An 18,432-nucleotide genomic window follows, 5' to 3' on the forward strand; every position below is an offset into this window, starting at 1 on the left:
GGTGGCATAAGACATGCTGCAGCCCTTAGAGACCTTCCTTGGCATCAGGGCCCTTGGTACTAGAAGTACCAGTTACAAGGGACTTATCTGGATGCCAGGGTCTGCCAATTGTGGATACAATGGTACATTTTAGGTGAAAGAACACTGGTGCTGGGGCCTGGTTAGCAGGGTCCCAGCACACTTCTCAGTCAAGTCAGCATCAGTATCAGGCAAAAAGTGGGGGGTAACTGCAACAGGGAGCCATTTCTTTACACAAGCCCCCCCCAGCCCACAGGCCAGGAGACTCAGCCAAAGCTGGGAGAGTCTTCCTAGTCTGTCAGGCGAGGAAGAGTAGAGGAAATAGGCTGGTTTGTTGCAGGGCCTACTCTGCCTTACATCCTCCTGTTCAGGTCATTCCCTCTGGGGAACTGACCCACTTCCACAGTGATAGGACCTAGTCTGAACTGCCTCTTGTCTGTGCTTTTTATGTCTTCACCCATTCTCTCTATTTTGGGGTTAGAGGTATCCACCTCTGCTAATCTTATCTTAGCCAGGGTCACCCCTAGCTTACCCAAAGAGGTTACCCAGAGCTGGAGTAACCCCACCATGACCAACAGGGTCAGGGGGCCTAACTTGCTATTTGGCATGTGGTCAGACCACCATGCCAAGGATAGTGCAGCCATAAAGGCTAACACCCAGCAGAGGCCACTGACAGCTATCAGTGCCCAGAACCACACCTTTAGCTCTTCACCTACAAGGGAAGGGGCTAAGTTACAGGCTTCTTTGGGTTCAGGGTGCCTGTCTGCTGTATTAGAGTGGGGGGTTACCACATCTTGTAGTAAACACCCTTCTTCCACTCTTTCTTCGGTTAGCTGAGGAGCCACCCACTCAGGCTTAACAGTTGCCTGACTAGCCAGGACTTCTTGTGGGTCAGGTTGGACTTTATCAGAGCTACTTTTGGAGTTCTCCCCTACTGGAGCAGAATCTCCTTGGCTTGCTGGAACCTTGGCTAAAGGTTGTCCACCTTTCCTACTCTGTTTCCTTTTCTTTTTCTTCTGGGGCCTACTTGCATTTACTGCAGAGGCAGGCACTCCAGAATCCTTGGGAGAGGACTGGCACTGGACCAGTTCCTCTCTTGGGCTCTGACTAACCTCTGGGTAGTCATTTCCAAGGAGACAATCAAGGGGGAGGTCTGTACTGACTACCACCCTTCTCCAGCTAAAAGTCCCACCCACTTCTATGGGCACAAAAGCCACAGGCCTATCAGTGACCCTGTCTGGGCTAACTCTTACTCTGGCCATCTCACCTGGGATGTACTGGTTTGAGAACACCAGCCTGTCATGCACAATAGTGTGACTGGCACAAGTGTCTCTCAGGGCAGTGGCTGGGATTCCATTCACCAGTAGGTGGTGGAAGTGTCTACTTCCCTCTGGAATCTCCAACTCACCTGTTGGGCCCTTTTTCCAGTTGAAGGCTATGAAGACCTCCTCATCTGAGGAGTCATCCCCAATGGCTACACTGGTCACCCCTGGGATTTTGCTAGGGGGTTTGTTTTTGGGACAAGAAGTGTCCTTGGTGTGGTGCCCTGTCTGTTTACAGTTATGGCACCATGCCTTAGTGGCATCCCAGCTCTTACCCTGGTACCCACCTTTGTTTTGGGTTGTGTCTCTGGGCCCACCCACCTGGTCTGGTTTTTGGGGGCCTACAGGGGACTCTTTTTCTTTGTTTCTAGTGTCACCCACTTTCTCCTGGGGAGGCTTTGTAACCCCTTTCTTTTGGTCACTCCCAGTGGAAGTTTTGGTTACCCTAGTCTTGACCCAGTGGTCTGCCTTCTTTCCCAATTCTTGGGGAGAAATTGGACCTAGGTCTACCAGATACTGATGCAACTTTTCATTGAAGCAGTTACTTAAAATGTGTTCTTTCATAAACAAATTATAAAGCCCAACATAGTCATACACTTCATTTCCAGTTACCCAACCATCCAGTGTTTTCACTGAGTAGTCAACATAATCAACCCAGGTCTGGCTCGAGGATTTTTGAGCCCCCCTGAATCTAATCCTATACTCCTCAGGGGAGAATCCAAAGCCCTCAATCAGGGTACCCTTCATGAGTTCATAAGATTCTGCATCTTTTTTAGAGAGTGTGAGGAGTCTATCCCTACACTTTCCTGTGAAAGTTTCACAAGCCCTCTCAAAAGCTGTGAACCATTTGGTGATGTCATCACCATCTTCATATTTAGTTACAATCCCTTTGGGGATTTTCAACATGTCAGGAGAATCTCTGACCCTAGTTATGTTGCTGCCACCATTGATGGGTCCTAGGCCCATCTCTTGTCTTTCCCTTTCTATGGCTAGGATCTGTTTTTCCAAAGCCAATCTTTGGCCATCCTGGCTAACTGGATGTCCTCTTCACTGGAGTTATCCTCAGTGATTTCAGAGAGGCTGGACCCTCCTGTGAGGGAGCCAGCATCTCTGACTATTATTTTTGGAGTCAGGGCTTGAGAGGCCCTGTTCTCCCTAGATAGGACTGGTGGTGGGGAATCAACCTCCAAGTCACTATCATCATCATCTGTGTTGCCACTTACAGATGGGTTGGCTCTATCATACTCTGCCAACAGCTCCTGGAGCTGTAGTTTGGAAGGTCTGGAGCCCATTGTTATTTTTCTTATTGTACAGAGTGACCTTAGCTCTTTCATCTGGAGATGGAGGTAAGGTGTGGTGTCGAGTTCCACCACATTCAAATCTGTACTAGACATTATTCTTCTAAAAGTTGGAATGCTTTTAAGAATCTAAAACTAGTTCTAGAATCTAATTCAAACTTTTACAAACTTTTAAACTCTAAAAGAAATGCTAACAGGGACTAACACAAGGCCCTAGCAGGACTTTTAAGAATTTAGAAAACTTTTCAAATTGCAAAAATCAATTTCTAATGACAATTTTGGAATTTGTCGTGTGATCAGGTATTGGCTGAGTAGTCCAGCAAATGCAAAGTCTTGTACCCGACCGCTGATCCACCAATGTAGGAAGTTGGCTCTGTATGGGCTATTTCAAAGTAAGGAATAGCATGCACAGAGTCCAAGGGTTCCCCTTAGAGGTAAAATAGTGGTAAAAATAGATAATACTAATGCTCTATTTTGTGGTAGTGTGGTCGAGCAGTAGGCTTATCCAAGGAGTAGTGTTAAGCATTTGTTGTACATACACATAGACAATAAATGAGGTACACACACTCAGAGACAAATCCAGCCAATAGGTTTTGTTATAGAAAAATATATTTTCTTAGTTTATTTTAAGAACCACAGGTTCAAATTTAACATGTAATATCTTGTTTGAAAGGTATTGCAGGTAAGTACATTAGGAACTTTGAATCATTTCAATTGCATGTATACTTTTCAAGTTATTCACAAATAGCTATTTTAAAAGTGGACACTGCAATTTTCACAGTTCCTGGGGGAGGTAAGTTTTTGTTAGTTTTACCAGGTAAGTAAGACACTTACAGGGTTCAGTTCTTGGTCCAAGGTAGCCCACCGTTGGGGGTTCAGAGCAACCCCAAAGTTACCACACCAGCAGCTCAGGGCCGGTCAGGTGCAGAGTTCAAAGTGGTGCCCAAAACGCATAGGCTTCAATGGAGAGAAGGGGGTGCCCCGGTTCCAGTCTGCCAGCAGGTAAGTACCCGCGTCTTCGGAGGGCAGACCAGGGGGGTTTTGTAGGGCACCGGGGGGGACACAAGCCCACACAGAAATTTCACCCTCAGCGGCGCGGGGGCGGCCGGGTGCAGTGTTAGAACAAGCGTCGGGTTCGCAATGGAAGTCAATGAGAGATCAAGGGATCTCTTCAGCGCTGCAGGCAGGCAAGGGGGGGCTTCCTCGGGGAAACCTCCACTTGGGCAAGGGAGAGGGACTCCTGGGGGTCACTTCTGCAGTGAAAGTCCGGTCCTTCAGGTCCTGGGGGCTGCGGGTGCAGGGTCTTTTCCAGGCGTCGGGACTTAGGTTTCAGAGAGTCGCGGTCAGGGGAAGCCTCGGGATTCCCTCTGCAGGCGGCGCTGTGGGGGCTCAGGGGGGACAGGTTTTGGTACTCACAGTCGTAGAGTAGTCCGGGGGTCCTCCCTGAGGTGTTGGTTCTCCACCAGCCGAGTCGGGGTCGCCGGGTGCAGTGTTGCAAGTCTCACGCTTCTTGCGGGGAGATTGCAGGGTTCTTTAAAGCTGCTCCTTTGGATAAAGTTGCAGTCTTTTTGGAGCAGGTCCGCTGTCCTCGGGAGTTTCTTGTCGTCGTCGAAGCAGGGCAGTCCTCAGAGGATGCAGAGGTCGCTGGTCCCTTTGGAAGGCGTCGCTGGAGCAGAGTTCTTTGGAAGGCAGGAGACAGGCCGGTGAGTTTCTGGAGCCAAGGCAGTTGTTGTCTTCTGGTCTTCCTCTGCAGGGGTTTTCAGCTAGGCAGTCCTTCTTCTTGTTGTTGCAGGAATCTAAATTCTTAGGTTCAGGGAAGCCCTTAAATACTAAATTTAAGGGCGTGTTTAGGTCTGGGGGGTTAGTAGCCAATGGCTACTAGCCCTGAGGGTGGGTACACCCTCTTTGTGTCTACTCCCAAGGGGAGGGGGTCACAATCCTAACCCTATTGGGGGAATCCTCCATCTGCAAGATGGAGGATTTCTAAAAGTTAGTCACCTCAGCTCAGGACACCTTAGGGGCTGTCCTGACTGGCCAGTGACTCCTCCTTGTTATTCTCATTATTTTCTCCGGCCTTGCCGCCAAAAGTGGGGGCCGGGGCCGGAGGGGGCGGGCAACTCCACTAGCTGGAGTGTCCTGCGGTGCTGTGACAAAGGGGTGAGCCTTTGAGGCTCACCGCCAGGTGTTACAGCTCCTGCCTGGGGGAGGTGTTAGCATCTCCACCCAGTGCAGGCTTTGTTACTGGCCTCAGAGTGACAAAGGCACTCTCCCCATGGGGCCAGCAACATGTCTCTAGTGTGGCAGGCTGCTGGAACTAGTCAGCCTACACAGATAGTCGGTTAAGTTTCAGGGGGCACCTCTAAGGTGCCCTCTGGGGTGTATTTTGCAATAAAATGTACACTGGCATCAGTGTGCATTTATTGTGCTGAGAAGTTTGATACCAAACTTCCCAGTTTTCAGTGTAGCCATTATGGTGCTGTGGAGTTCGTGTAAAACAGACTCCCAGACCATATACTCTTGTGGCTACCCTCCACTTACAATGTCTAAGGTTTTGCTTAGACACTGTAGGGGTACAGTGCTCATGCACTGGTACCCTCACCTATGGTATAGTGCACCCTGCCTTAGGGCTGTAAGGCCTGCTAGAGGGGTGTCTTACCTATACTGCATAGGCAGTGAGAGGCTGGCATGGCACCCTGAGGGGAGTGCCATGTCGACTTACTCATTTTGTCCTCACTAGCACACACAAGCTGGCAAGCAGTGTGTCTGTGCTGAGTGAGAGGTCTCCAGGGTGGCATAAGACATGCTGCAGCCCTTAGAGACCTTCCTTGGCATCAGGGCCCTTGATACTAGAAGTACCAGTTACAAGGGACTTATCTGGATGCCAGGGTCTGCCAATTGTGGATACAATGGTACATTTTAGGTGAAAAAACACTGGTGCTGGGGCCTGGTTAGCAGGGTCCCAGCACACTTCTCAGTCAAGTCAGCATCAGTATCAGGCAAAAAGTGGGGGGTAACTGCAACAGGGAGCCATTTCTTTACAACGAGGATGAGCCCTTTGTAGGGTTTCCAGGCAAAGAAGGGCAAGGCAATGCAAAAACAGACTATGGGCCTGATTACAACTTTGGAGGAGGTGTTAATCCGTCCCAAATGTGACGGATATACCACCAGCCGTATTACGAGTTCCATAGGATATAATGGACTCGTAATACGGCTGGTGGTATATCCGTCACTTTGGGACGGATTAACACCTCCTCCAAAGTTGTAATCAGGCCCTATGTCTTGATGGATTGCTCTCTGCATAATGATCTGCTATCTACTGGTTAAGAAGCAGGCCTAAGAAAGCATGTGGGCTCATATCACCAGGACGTAAGCCGCCCACTACTGTGTTGAGATGTTGAGCGTCTGTCTTGGACATTTTTGATGTGGCTATGTGTGTCGATACGTGCATTCATAAAGCACTACTGTCTCGACAGTCTTGGGAGAGGGGCATTTTGCGCACTTGGTCCGTGTAGGAAGCTGGCTCCGTATATACTATATCAAAATGAGATATCGCGTGCACAGAGTCCAGGGGTTTTCCAAATGCTTAACAGAGGCTAAAGTAGATTATACTAATGCACTCTTTTGTGGTAGTGTGGTCGAGCAATTAGGCTTAGCCGAGGGTAGTGCAAAGCATTTGTTGTACACATACAGACAATAAAGGAAGCACACACTCAATGATTAGCTCCAGGCCAATTGTTTTTATATAGCAAAAATATACTTTGTTACTTTTATTTCTACAACCGCAAGATTCAAGTTGCAGGTAAGTACATGTGAAAGTAAGTATCTACCATATGTATCAATACCACTTTGTTTAGATTTGGCAAGTTAGACAGTTTTTGAATAAATAGCAATAATCTATTTTAAAAGTTGACACAGTGCAATTTTCAGAAACAATTCTTGGGGGAAGAAAAGTTAGCAAAGTTTTGAGGGAGTTCCAGTCTCTGGGGGTTAGGAAGTCCAGTGGTCGGGGTCAAGTTAACCCCAAACACCCAGAAACACCAGCTGGCCAGGTGCGGAGGTCTAAGATAAGGCAATTTTAACGTGGACTACTATGGAGAGTAGGGGCACTTGTATTCAGGCCTGCTGGCAGGTAAGTTTCTGTGTCTTCGGAGGGCAGATCTGGGGTGTTCAGAGGAGCACTGGGGGAGTGCACAGGTCAGCACCAAACACACACCATTCAGCGGCGCGGGGGCGGCCGGGTGCAGGGTTCAAACACAGCATTGGGCTACCAATGCTTACCTAAAGGGGGACCCCAGGGGTTACGTAGATGCTGCAGGGTGGGTCCAGGGGATCAGTTCCAGAAAGTCAGGCTGGACGAGAAGGAGAGCCGCTTGCTGGACGTTGCTGCACCGGAGTTCAGATTCCCCAAGGCCAGGGGGCTGTGGGTGCAGAGTACCTTTTTGGCGACTGGTATCTTTGTCCAGTTCTGTCGGGGTCAGTGGGGTCCTCCGGATTCAGGCGTCAGGCGGCGTCGTGTTGGACAGGAGGGGTCAACCCAGGGTGGGCACTTGCTCAGAATTGCCTGGGAACCAGCCTTAGTCGGTTGGGCCACCTGGACTCTGGCCGTGGGCGTCGGGTGCAGAATGGGCAGGACTCGCAGATCTGGGGCGGTTCGGGAGTCCTTGAATGGAGTTGTTTCTTGGACAGGGCCGCTGTCCACTGGAGTTCTTGGCCCTCTGTGATGCTGGCAGTCCTCCGAAGACTTTTCAGAGGTCACTGGTCCTTCAGGATGTCGCTTGCTTTTTGCAGGGCTTTTGAAGCTGAAGACAGGCTGGTAGGGCTGGGGCCAAGTAACTTTGCGTCTTCAGTCTTCTCTGCTGGGGTTCAGCTTACCGGTCCTCCTTCTTTCTTCTTGTGAGGTCGCCAGGAATCTCACGAAGAAGTTGAGGCCATACCTGTTTGGCACTCACTTCATTGTTCAGACAGACCACAAACCTCTACTTTGGCTAAAACAAATGAAAGGTGAAAATCCTAAATTATTGAGGTGGTCCATATCCCTACAGGGAATGGACTATACAGTGGAACATAGACCTGGGAGTAGCCACTCCAATGCAGATGGACTCTCCAGATATTTCCACTTAGACAATGAAGACTCATCAGGTCATGGCTAGTCTTATTGTCCTTCGTTTTGGGGAGGGGGGTTGTGTAGGAAAGTACCATCTTGCCTGGCATGTTGCCCCCATTTTTCACTGTATATATGTTGTTTTAGTTGTATGTGTCACTGGGACCCTGCCAGCCAGGGCCCCAGTGCTCATAAGTGTGCCTGAATGTGTTACCTGTGTTATGACTAACTGTCTCACTGAGGCTCTGCTAATCAGAACCTCAGTGGTTATGCTCTCTCATTTCTTTCAAATTGTCACTAACAGGCTAGTGACCAATTTTACCAATTTACATTGGCATACTGGAACACCCTTATAATTCCCTAGTATATGGTACTGAGGTACCCAGGGTATTGGGGTTCCAGGAGATCCCTATGGGCTGCAGCATTTATTTTGCCACCCATAGGGAGCTCTGACAATTCTTACACAGGCCTGCCACTGCAGCCTGAGTGAAATAACGTCCACGTTATTTCACAGCCATTTTACACTATAAGTCACCTATATGTCTAACCTTTACCTGGTAAAGGTTGGGTGCTAAGTTACTTAGTGTGTGGGCACCCTGGCACTAGCCAAGGTGCCCCCACATTGTTCAGGGCCAATTCCCCGGACTTTGTGAGTGCGGGGACACCATTACACGTGTGCACTACATATAGGTCACTACCTATATGTAGCTTCACAATGGTAACTCCGAATATGGCCATGTAACATGTCTATGATCATGGAATTGCCCCCTCTATGCCATCCTGGCATAGTTGGCACAATCCCATGATCCCACAGGTCTGTAGCTCAGACCTGGGTACTGCCAAACTGCCTTTCCCGGGGTTTCACTGCAGCTGCTGCTGCTGCCAACTCCTCAGACAGGTTTCTGCCCTCCTGGGGTCCAGCCAGGCTTGGCCCAGGATGGCAGAACAAAGGACTTCCTCAGAGAGAGGGTGTTACACCCTCTCCCTTTGGAAAATGGTGTTAGGGCTGGGGAGGAGTAGCCTCCCCCAGCCTCTGGAAGTGCTTTCATGGGCACAGATGGTGCCCATTTCTGCATAAGCCAGTCTACACCGGTTCAGGGACCCCTCAGCCCTGCTCTGGCGTGAAACTGGACAAAGGAAAGGGGAGTGACCACTCCCCTGACCTGCACCTCCCCTGGGAGGTGCCCAGAGCTCCTCCAGTGTGCTCCAGACCTCTGCCATCTTGGAAACAGAGGTGCTGCTGGCACACTGGACTGCTCTGAGTGGCCAGTGCCAGCAGGTGACGTCAGAGACTCTGTTGCTAGCCTATCCTTTCTCCTAAGTAGCCACACCCTCTTTTCTGGCTATTTAGGGTCTCTGTCTTTGGGGATTCCTCAGATAACGAATGCAAGAGCTCATCCGAGTTCCTCTGCATCTCTCTCTTCACCTTCTGCCAAGGAATCGACTGCTGACCGCACTGGAAGCTTGCAAAACTGCAACAAAGTAGCAAAGACGACTACTGCAACTCTGTAACGCTGATCCTGCCGCCTTCTCGACTGCTTTCCTGGTGGTGCATGCTGTGGGGGTAGTCTGCCTCCTCTCTGCACTAGAAGCTCCGAAGAAATCTCCCGTGGGTAATCGTCCCCCTGCAACCGCAGGCACCAAAGAACTGCATCACCGGTACCCTGGGTCTCCTCTCAGCACGACGAGCGAGGTCCCTTGAATCCAGCAACTCTGTCCAAGTGACTCCCACAGTCCAGTGACTCTTCAGTCCAAGTTTGGCGGAGGTAAGTCCTTGCCTCCCCACGCCAGACTGCATTGCTGGGAACCGCGACTTTTGCAGCTACTCCGGCCTCCGTGCACTTCCGGCAGAAATCCTTTGTGCTCAGTCCAGCCTGGGTCCACGGCACTCTAACCTGCATTGCACGACCTCCTAAGTTGTCCTCCGGTGGCGTGGGACTCCTTTGTGCAACTTCGGGTGAGCACCGTTTCACTCCACTTCGTAGTGCCTGTTCCGGCACTTCTGCGGGTGCTGCCTGCTTCTGAGAGGGCTCCTTGTCTTGCTCGACGCCCCCTCTGTCCCCAGACGCAATTGGCGACATCCTGGTCCCTCCTGGGCCACAGCAGCATCCAAAAACCCTAACCGCACGATTTGCAGCTAGCAAGGCTTGTTGGCGGTCTTTCTTCAGGAAAACACTTCTGCACAACTCTCCACGGCGTGAGGGATCCGTCCTCCAAAGGGGAAGTTCCTAGCTCTTGTCGTTCCTGCAGAATCTTCAGCTTCTACTGTCCAGTAGCAGCTTCTTTGCACCCACAGCTGGCATTTCCTGGGCATCTGCCCATCTCCGACTTGCTTGTGACTTTTGGACTTGGTCCCCTTGTTCCACAGGTACCCTCGTTTGGAAATCCATCGTTGTTGCATTGCTGATTTGTGTCTTTCCTGCAGAATTCCCCTATCACGACTTCTATGTCCTTTGTGGAACTTTAGTGCACTTTGCACTCACTTTTCAGGGTCTTGGGGTGGGCTATTTTTCTAACCCTAACTGTTTTCTTACAGTCCCAGCGACCCTCTACAAGGTCACATAGGTTTGGGGTCCATTCGTGGTTCGCATTCCACTTTTGGAGTATATGGTTTGTGTTGCCCCTATCCCTATGTGTCCCCATTGCATCCTATTGTAACTATACATTGTTTGCACTGTTTTCTAATACTATTACTGCATATTTTGGTATTGTGTACATATATCTTGTGTATATTTGCTATCCTCATACTGAGGGTACTCGCTGAGATACTTTTGGCATATTGTCATAAAAATAAAGTACCTTTATTTTAAGTATATCTGTGTATTGTGTTTTCTTATGATATTGTGCATATGACACTAGTGGTACTGTAGGAGCTTCACTCGTCTCCTAGTTCAGCCTAAGCTGCTCTGCTAAGCTACCATTATCTATCAGCCTAAGCTGCTAGACACCCTATACACTAATAAGGGATAACTGGGCCTGGTGCAAGGTGTAAGTACCCCTTGGTACTCACTACAAGCCAGTCCAGCCTCCTACACTAGGGTGGAACAATACATGCTGCAGCCCTTAGGGACCGTCCCTGGTCACAGGGCCCTTGGTACCACTGGCACTTTTTACAAGGGACTTAACTGTGTCCCAGCAGTGTTCTAATTGTGGAAACAGTGGTACCGTTTTTGGGAAAAAACACTGGTGCTAGTGCCTGGTTAGTAGGATCCTAGTACACAGTCAGTCAAGTTGGCATCTATATCAGGCAAAACCTGTGTGTTTCGGGGTTGGGGGGCAGTAACCGTGCCAACAAGGGCACTTTCCTACAGTCCTGCAAGACTTTTTGGCCTGAGTCAGTTTCAGGCCCTCCAACTTGGTAGATACTGCATTGGTATCTATTCACAAGGTGAGGAATCTATGGTTAGAAGTATGCATCAGTAGAACAAGGTACTTACCTTCGGTAACAATTTTTCTGGTGGATACTCTAACTGCAGATTCACCACCAATCCACCGAGCTCCCCGTTCTGTGATCTGGACTGTTTTTTTTTTTTCAAGTGAAATGTCCCACTCTAAAGAAATGGACACTGCTTCTGCCAATCGGTAGATAGGCTCAGCGTCTGAGAGCATAGACTACCTTGAAAGCAACTGACAATGGGCAAATGGTAGAAATGCATACCCCTTCTCTTTGCTCCAATCCTGGATAAAAGCATAGACTGCCGTTGCCCCTGGATCCATACGCTAGCTGCAATACCTCTCTAGCTGACTCTCGAGAGGGGAGGCAAAAAGGTCATTTGAGAACTGACCCCAACGATTCTGAATCACCTATTGCTTGGTGGAGCTTCCAAAGACTTGAGTCCTTCCAATGGCGGGAGTGCCAGTCTGCGACCTGGTTGGAGACTCCTAGGAGGTGTTCCGCTGTCAACACAATTTTGTTGGGCAAGCAGTATTCCCAAAGATCTCGAGCCAGGTCTGATAGAGCTTTTGATTTTGTTCCACCCAAGTGGTTCATGTAACAAACTTCTGCCGTGTTGTCCATTTTGAGTAAGACGCAGCATTGAATCCTGTCTCTGGTCCAGCACTTTACTGCAAAGGACCCTGCCATCAGCTCCAGACAATTTGAAACGCTTGTTCTGCAGAAGACCATTTTCCTCCTTTGGAGAATTCCCCGCAGTGGGCTCCCCAACCTGAACAGGTGGTGTCTGATTCTATCACTAGGTCGGGTTGGGAACCGAAAATGGCTCGACCATTCCATGCAGGATATCCACCATTGAATCTCTGTCCTCGTTTCCTTCGAAAGAGGGACAAATTGAGAATACGACAGACCTTTGTGTGGATGAGATGTCTTGAGTTGCTGTAGTGCCGAATAATGCAACGGGTCCGTAAAAATGGCCTGTATTGAAGAAGAGAGAAGGCCTACTATCTTGGCAAGCTGTAGCAAGGAGATCATGGTTTTGGCCATCACACGCCTGAGTTCCTGCTTGATCTTGGAAAGCTTGCGCGAGGGAAGACTCAAAGTGGCTCTAACTGAGTCCACCATGAAGCCCAAAAACTGAATAGTTTGAGATGGGGATAGCTCTGTCTTCGCTTTGTTGATCACAGAACCCAAAGATTCTAATAACCTGATGGTCATTTGCAGATGAGAAATCAGGCGAGTCGGGCACTGGTTCAGAATCAAGATGTCGTCCAGACAGACGATAATTCTTACACCTAATTCCTGTAGGTGTTCCACCACAGGTCTGATTACCTTGGTAAAACACCACAGAGTGGAGGACAGACCGAAAGGAAGGGAGGTAAACTCAAACAAAAATCTGACCCTTCCATTGAAACTGTAGGAAGCGTCTGTGCGGTGCAAAGATAGGAATTGAAAGATACGCGTCCTTGAGATCCAACCTCACCATCCAATCGTGCTCCTGTAGCAGATTCCTGAGAAGATGGATGCCCTCCATCTTGAAATGTTGATACACCAGCCAGTCGTTGAACTCCCGAAGATTTGACTGGGCCGGTATCCTCTGTCCCTTTTCTCCATCAGGAACAAGTTGCTGAGGAACCCCTGTGGGTGAAGGACTGGTGGGACAATTGCCCCTTTCTCCAGGAGACTGGAGATTTCTTTGTCCACCAATGACGTGGTTGGGATTGAAGATGAGCGGTGTGGGACGTGAGGACTGAGAAGATTTGTGAAACTCTACATGTAAACCTTTGATTGTCTGCAGGACCCATGCGTCCTAGGTCAGGAATGCCCAATTGCGTGAAAAGAGAGCCAACCTGCCCCTTATAGTGATCTCTTCTGGGCTCTGCACACTCGCCTTGTGGAGAATTATAGGATCCCCTGCCTCTTGCCCCTTTCCGGCAGGGATAGGACCTGGCTTGTTAAAAGGTTCCCAAGTTGGCCGGATCTTGCCACTGACCTCTGTGGGTGTCTGTACTTCTGTAGGAGGCATGGAAAGATACGCGACCAGTCGTGCGCCCCCTTCCACAATCGGCTCCAGCAAAAACACAGGGCGTGAAAATGCGTTTTATCAAATACTGAGCCTTATTTAGCAAGGTCAATGTATTTTCAAATGTACCCAGTTCTTTCATGAAAGGGTCACCAAAAAGGTTACCATCCGTAACGCCGCCTGCTTCTGACGTCGATAGTTCCCCCAACTTCGGATCTATCTTTATCAATGAAGACCTGCGTCATTCTGTAGAAATTGCGCAATTTGCATTTTCTAAAAATATGATGGCTGTCTGAGCCCAACCGGAAAGTGCCTCAGGGGATATTAAGGAGTTGGAGACCTTTGCGTTCTCCGCCGTATCAAGAATTTTTGCTAATAGGACAATGATATCCAGCAATATATCCTGGCATGCTCGCCAAGATTTATCAATGCCCTTCTTCGGATCTTTGATAAACTTGGCCAGAAAAGTTGCCATTTTCGCATCCACCTCACAAGTATGGGCTACTTTCCCCTCCGACAGTAGTCTAGGGCACTTGCCTCTTAGACAGCTCCGTACTACTTTGTCTAAAGACTTACACAATCTAGGGCTCTATAGGATGCCACCTTAGGGGCAGGGGGTCTATTCCACTGATTGTGGAAGTAGGAGCTCGTCCGGGTTTAGCATGCCAGAATTTGACTCCTGTTGGTCAGGGTCCGGGATACTGGGATTCCTTGTTTGAGAGTGGGCGAATCAGTACTATAGGAGGGACCTTCCCTGTGACTTGGGTCACTGGTAGTAGAGGCGAAGGCCTGGTAATCTATAAAAGCCTTTTTAGGCACGCAAAGGCATCTACATCAACTCTCATCTCCTCAGCGTGCCTGCATTTGGGATCTGCGATTGGTGTGGTCCCTTGTCCTGGAGGTAAGGGGACCTAGGGGCCCCTGGGAGTCTTCCTTCAGTTGCTGAAATTTCCTCTCCAGGGGTGGAACCACCTGTGAGACCACCTTATAAATGGAGACATCTATTATTTTTTTTTTTATTATTTTTTTTACAGAACTGATCATTTATAGCAACGGTACTCAAAGTACGGCCCGCGGGCTGCCAGCGGCCCTACGGACCTAGCTTGGCGGTCCGCGAGACGTACAACAAACGCCATATGATAATGGCCGCAGTATGTAAACATAGAAGAGGGCCGCGGGAGCATGCGCAACAGTGGCTTCCTTGCGCATGCTCCCGCGGCCCTCCTCTATGTTTACGTACGGCGGCCATTGTTTATGGCGTTACCCTGACGATCCTGGAAGCCAAAGCCCCATAAAGTCAGCACTTGCAGCTAACTTTTACGGGGCTTTGTCGTCTGCTTCCTGTCACCGGCTCCACGTCTGCTGCCCGCCTGCCTGCCTGCTGTTCTACATTTGTGGCATCTTTACAGTGCTTTGAGTCAGGTAAGGCTCTTTGGTTATTTATTTATTTGTTTTTAATGTAGTGTGTGTTACTGGGGTAGGCGTGAGAGCAGATTGCGCTGTGTGTGTGCGCGCTGTGTGTGTGTGTTACTGGGGTAGGGGTGAGAGCAGATGGCGCTGTGTACGTTACTGGGGTAGGGGTGAGAGCAGATGGCGCTGTGTGCAGATGGCACAGTGTGTGTTACTGGGGTAGGGGTGGGAGCAGATGGCGCTGTGTGCAGATGGCGCAGTGTGTTACTGGGATAGGGGTGAGAGCAGATGGCGCTGTGTGCAGATGGCGCAGTGTGTGTTACTGGGGTAGGGGTGGGAGCAGATGGCGCTGTGTGCAGATGGCGCAGTGTGTGTTACTGGGGTAGGGGTGAGAGCAGATGGCACTGTGTGCAGATGGCACTGTGTGTGTTACTGGGGTAGGGGTGAGAGCAGATGGCGCAGTGTGCAGATGGCGCAGTGTGTAGATGGCGCAGTGTGTGTTACTGGGGTTGGGGTAGTTATACCTGGATTCAAAATACAGCATTGTTTAGCATTGTTTTGAAAAAGGGGGCGGAGTGGTTGTTCCCCCTCTAAGCCCTGCCCCCCCTAAGCCCCCCCCCCCCTCGCTGTCACTTCAGTGCGGCCCTCGGCCGCAAACCATACTGCAATTTTGGCCCCCGAGAAAAAGTTTGTGAGTACCCATGATCTATAGGGAGGTAGGTAACCTCCTCTTCTTCGCAGTAGTCATTAATGCCCTCCATACTGAGGTTCTCAAACTGATGAGGGGAATAATAAAGTAGGGATGTCCCCTGTAGAGTTTAGCCCTGAAAGGGTTAATTGATTGAGCCCTGTAGGCCTGGGACTAGATCTCCCTTATTTTCTTAGGGATTTATAGCAGTTCTATTTTAAACTTGATCTTAACTGTAAAAAGGGTGTTCTCCTCCAGACAGTGGCTCTCTAAATCTCAAGATAACAAAACAATGCAGTGCCGCCACGGTAAGCGTCCGGCCACGCGCGCCTCTCCAAGCCTCCGCGAGCGCGGAATGACGCGCCGGCCGTGAGAGTGCAGGCGCGCAGAGTGAGTTATTCCGTCGCGCAGTTCCCCTGGCAGTCAGAAGACTGCACCGGGCGTGAGAGTCAGCAAGTATGGCAGCGGCCGCGACAGATAGGAGGAAACTCCCACAGCCGCGCTGAAAAGGAAAAGCAGGTTAGAAGAACGACCACATTTACAAAACAAATCTCATGAACCCGAGAGAAGAAATAGAGCACTTATCTCAAGCTGCGGGAGCAGCGATAAAAGAGGGGGCTAGAGCGTCCTCGGGAGCAGTTGAAGGAACGGACGCAACCTGATTTGGACATGTTTGTTTTCCCTAGTGCACTTGGGAAATGTAGTTTGTGTTGAATCTTTAATGGCTACTAGATGTAAGAAAGCGGAGAAAGTTGTGCCTAATTCTATGTAATGCCGCTACCTGGAAGTTCATACACACATTGACCAAACACAACATGCTTGATTCAGACTGTGGGGCTGTTCAGGCCTCTCTGAGAAAGAGGTTCAGATAGTGGTTGATACTATCTGTTCTTGTTCGCTTTGTATAGTGGGATTGACATACTCCTCTATTCAGAAGTATTTCCTGTAATCCTAGTACCTAGAAAAACGAGTTATTTTTTAGTGGAATCCTCATCAAAATAATAAGCAGCATTCCCACCTCCCTGGACAAGAGGGGGGACAGTGCTTTATATACATCCAGGATCTTCTTGATCCCGTAAAAAAAACAACGGACTTAATTGTCACATGTTGGACTTGATGGGACTCAGGAGGAAGGGTGAGACCACTAAAGGCACAGTGCCAATGTTTACTCTCCTGCATAGTGCAGCCTATCTGCTGATATTGTGCTTCACTTCCCTTTCAAATAAAGTTTGCAAGATCTTTTTCATCATATACTACTGTGACTGTGCCTAATGCAGTGACTATTTAGTGTAATTTCCTTTTTTTGTTTAAACGAAAAATAAACCCAATTGTGCTAATTTTTTTTAAGCCTATTGAGAGGTTGCAAAGAAAATGTCTAGTCGTTTTAAGCTGTCTTTTCTACTGAAAATCTTAATGCATGCATATGTATATGTATATATTAACGTACTGGGTTCCTGGGCGTGTGTGGGCCTGTGCTCTGTATATGACTTCAATGAGAACTTCCTGGGAAGAGAAATAGTATTGTAGGTAGATAACTTTCTTTTATAATTGATGATCCCTAGCATGTGTGCATTGGTGCTCTTTCTCAAGACATTTTCATAGCAAAACACGTAGGTGCCCTTATGCCATGTTTATGATATATAAAATTAAAATAATAAATAAACCTGTCTTCATTTATGCTTTAATTGATTACCTTAGGTATCAGCAAAGATTAAGTGACTATTTTTTTCCAGTGATAAAAGGCTTCTTTCTCTTAAAGTTTCTACAAAGGACCCTTTCATCAGGAAAGTGTATTTTTTTATCGTACTATATTCTTGTCTGATTAATAATTTACATTGGTGGTGTTTGAACTAGTAACTAATTCTCGGTACTGACTTACTTTTCAGAGCAAAGACATTGAAGTGTTTGGACACAAGCCAACTCCACTCACCACCAAAACAATAGAGAAGATTGCCCATGTGTATGACTACAGGTGTATGGTCTCTGGAGGTGAACACAAGTTTCTCTTAGGGTTGGGGGTAAGTAGGAATTGTACCATTTAGTTTTGTAGAGGAGGTATGCCTTGCAACATGTTTTAATTAAACAATATGTTTGTGGCATGTGTAGCTGTAATTACACATGCTCTTCATACTCCTGCTATTGAGCTCGGGCATGTGCAATGTTTTTTTTTTTTTTTTTTTACGAAGTCTTTTCAGTCAAGAGGTATAGTGACTCTTCCCCTAACTGGTAATTCGCTTGGGGGTAATGATTCCATAATTAGATTGTTTTCTTCCACTGTTCGAGGTCTGATGTGCTTTGCAAACACTGCATGGTTGTCTTTGTTGGGGCCTCTCGTTCTACGTCCCCCTGGCCTTTGAACAATCCTGCGGTGCACCTGTTTCTTTTTACCATTGTGGTCCTTCCATGCCTCCATCGGACCTGCATTGTCCGTTTCGTCCATGCTTCTCTTTGGCCTCTCCTGTGATTCTCAGACTCGAGAATGGTAGAACCATGACGGAAAACCGTGATAGAAAAGACACCTTTTAGTTACTGTCCTCAGTGCCACTCGAAGTACTCGTGGGCAGATCAACACGCGGTCCGCAACAACTGCCTAACGCTAGAGCATGGCGAGGGCTCCTGATCCGCCTGACTCACATTCAAGTTGAAAATGACAATTCAGAATCGTTGTGACCATCAATTAGCTTGATGTGGCATGGAGCAACATTGTCATGATGGCATTTGCTGCTACTTTGTGCTTTTCAGAAGCTACCCATCCTACAGTGCTTTCAGGAGGAGTTGGAGTCTCACAGTGAATGCTGTGTATATATCCTCACAAAGGCAAAATCATTGTAAAGCCACCTCCACAGGTGCAGGAGACTCTCTCGCAAGAGGAAGCTCACTTTAGAACAGTTTGCGTTGAAACCTCCATTGCCTCCAAAGCAAACAAAAATCAAGACAGTCTGCTGCCCACAAGACATGCTCTTCCTCCTGAACCTCCTCCTCCTCAACCTCATCCACCACCTCCACATCTTCCTCCCCCTCCATCACCACATGGGCTCCTTCCTTCTTTCCCACAGGGGCTACATATTAATCTTATGGGGAGAGAATCCCACCACCTTTAGATCCCTATAGCCCTCCTTATGACCATGAACCACAGGATGACCCTTCGGATGATGATGGGGTTGTTCCCCATCACCCC

The 18,432-nt window shown here is 48.7% G+C and overlaps 1 protein-coding gene across 5 annotated transcripts in view; it reads left to right on the top strand.

Annotated features, from left to right (window-relative positions):
- The window catches only part of CMTR1 (cap methyltransferase 1), a 419,501-nt gene that overhangs the window by 269,637 nt on the left and 131,432 nt on the right, over nt 1-18,432 (top strand). For all 5 annotated transcript variants that reach the window (XM_069236317.1, XM_069236319.1, XM_069236315.1 and 2 more), the window contains one exon: nt 17,141-17,272. In XM_069236317.1, the coding sequence (XP_069092418.1) occupies nt 17,141-17,272 (132 nt within the window). The remainder of the gene's footprint in view (nt 1-17,140; nt 17,273-18,432) is intronic.

Source organism: Pleurodeles waltl, chromosome 5, assembly GCF_031143425.1.
Source record: "Pleurodeles waltl isolate 20211129_DDA chromosome 5, aPleWal1.hap1.20221129, whole genome shotgun sequence".
Classification (NCBI taxonomy): domain Eukaryota; kingdom Metazoa; phylum Chordata; class Amphibia; order Caudata; family Salamandridae; genus Pleurodeles; species Pleurodeles waltl.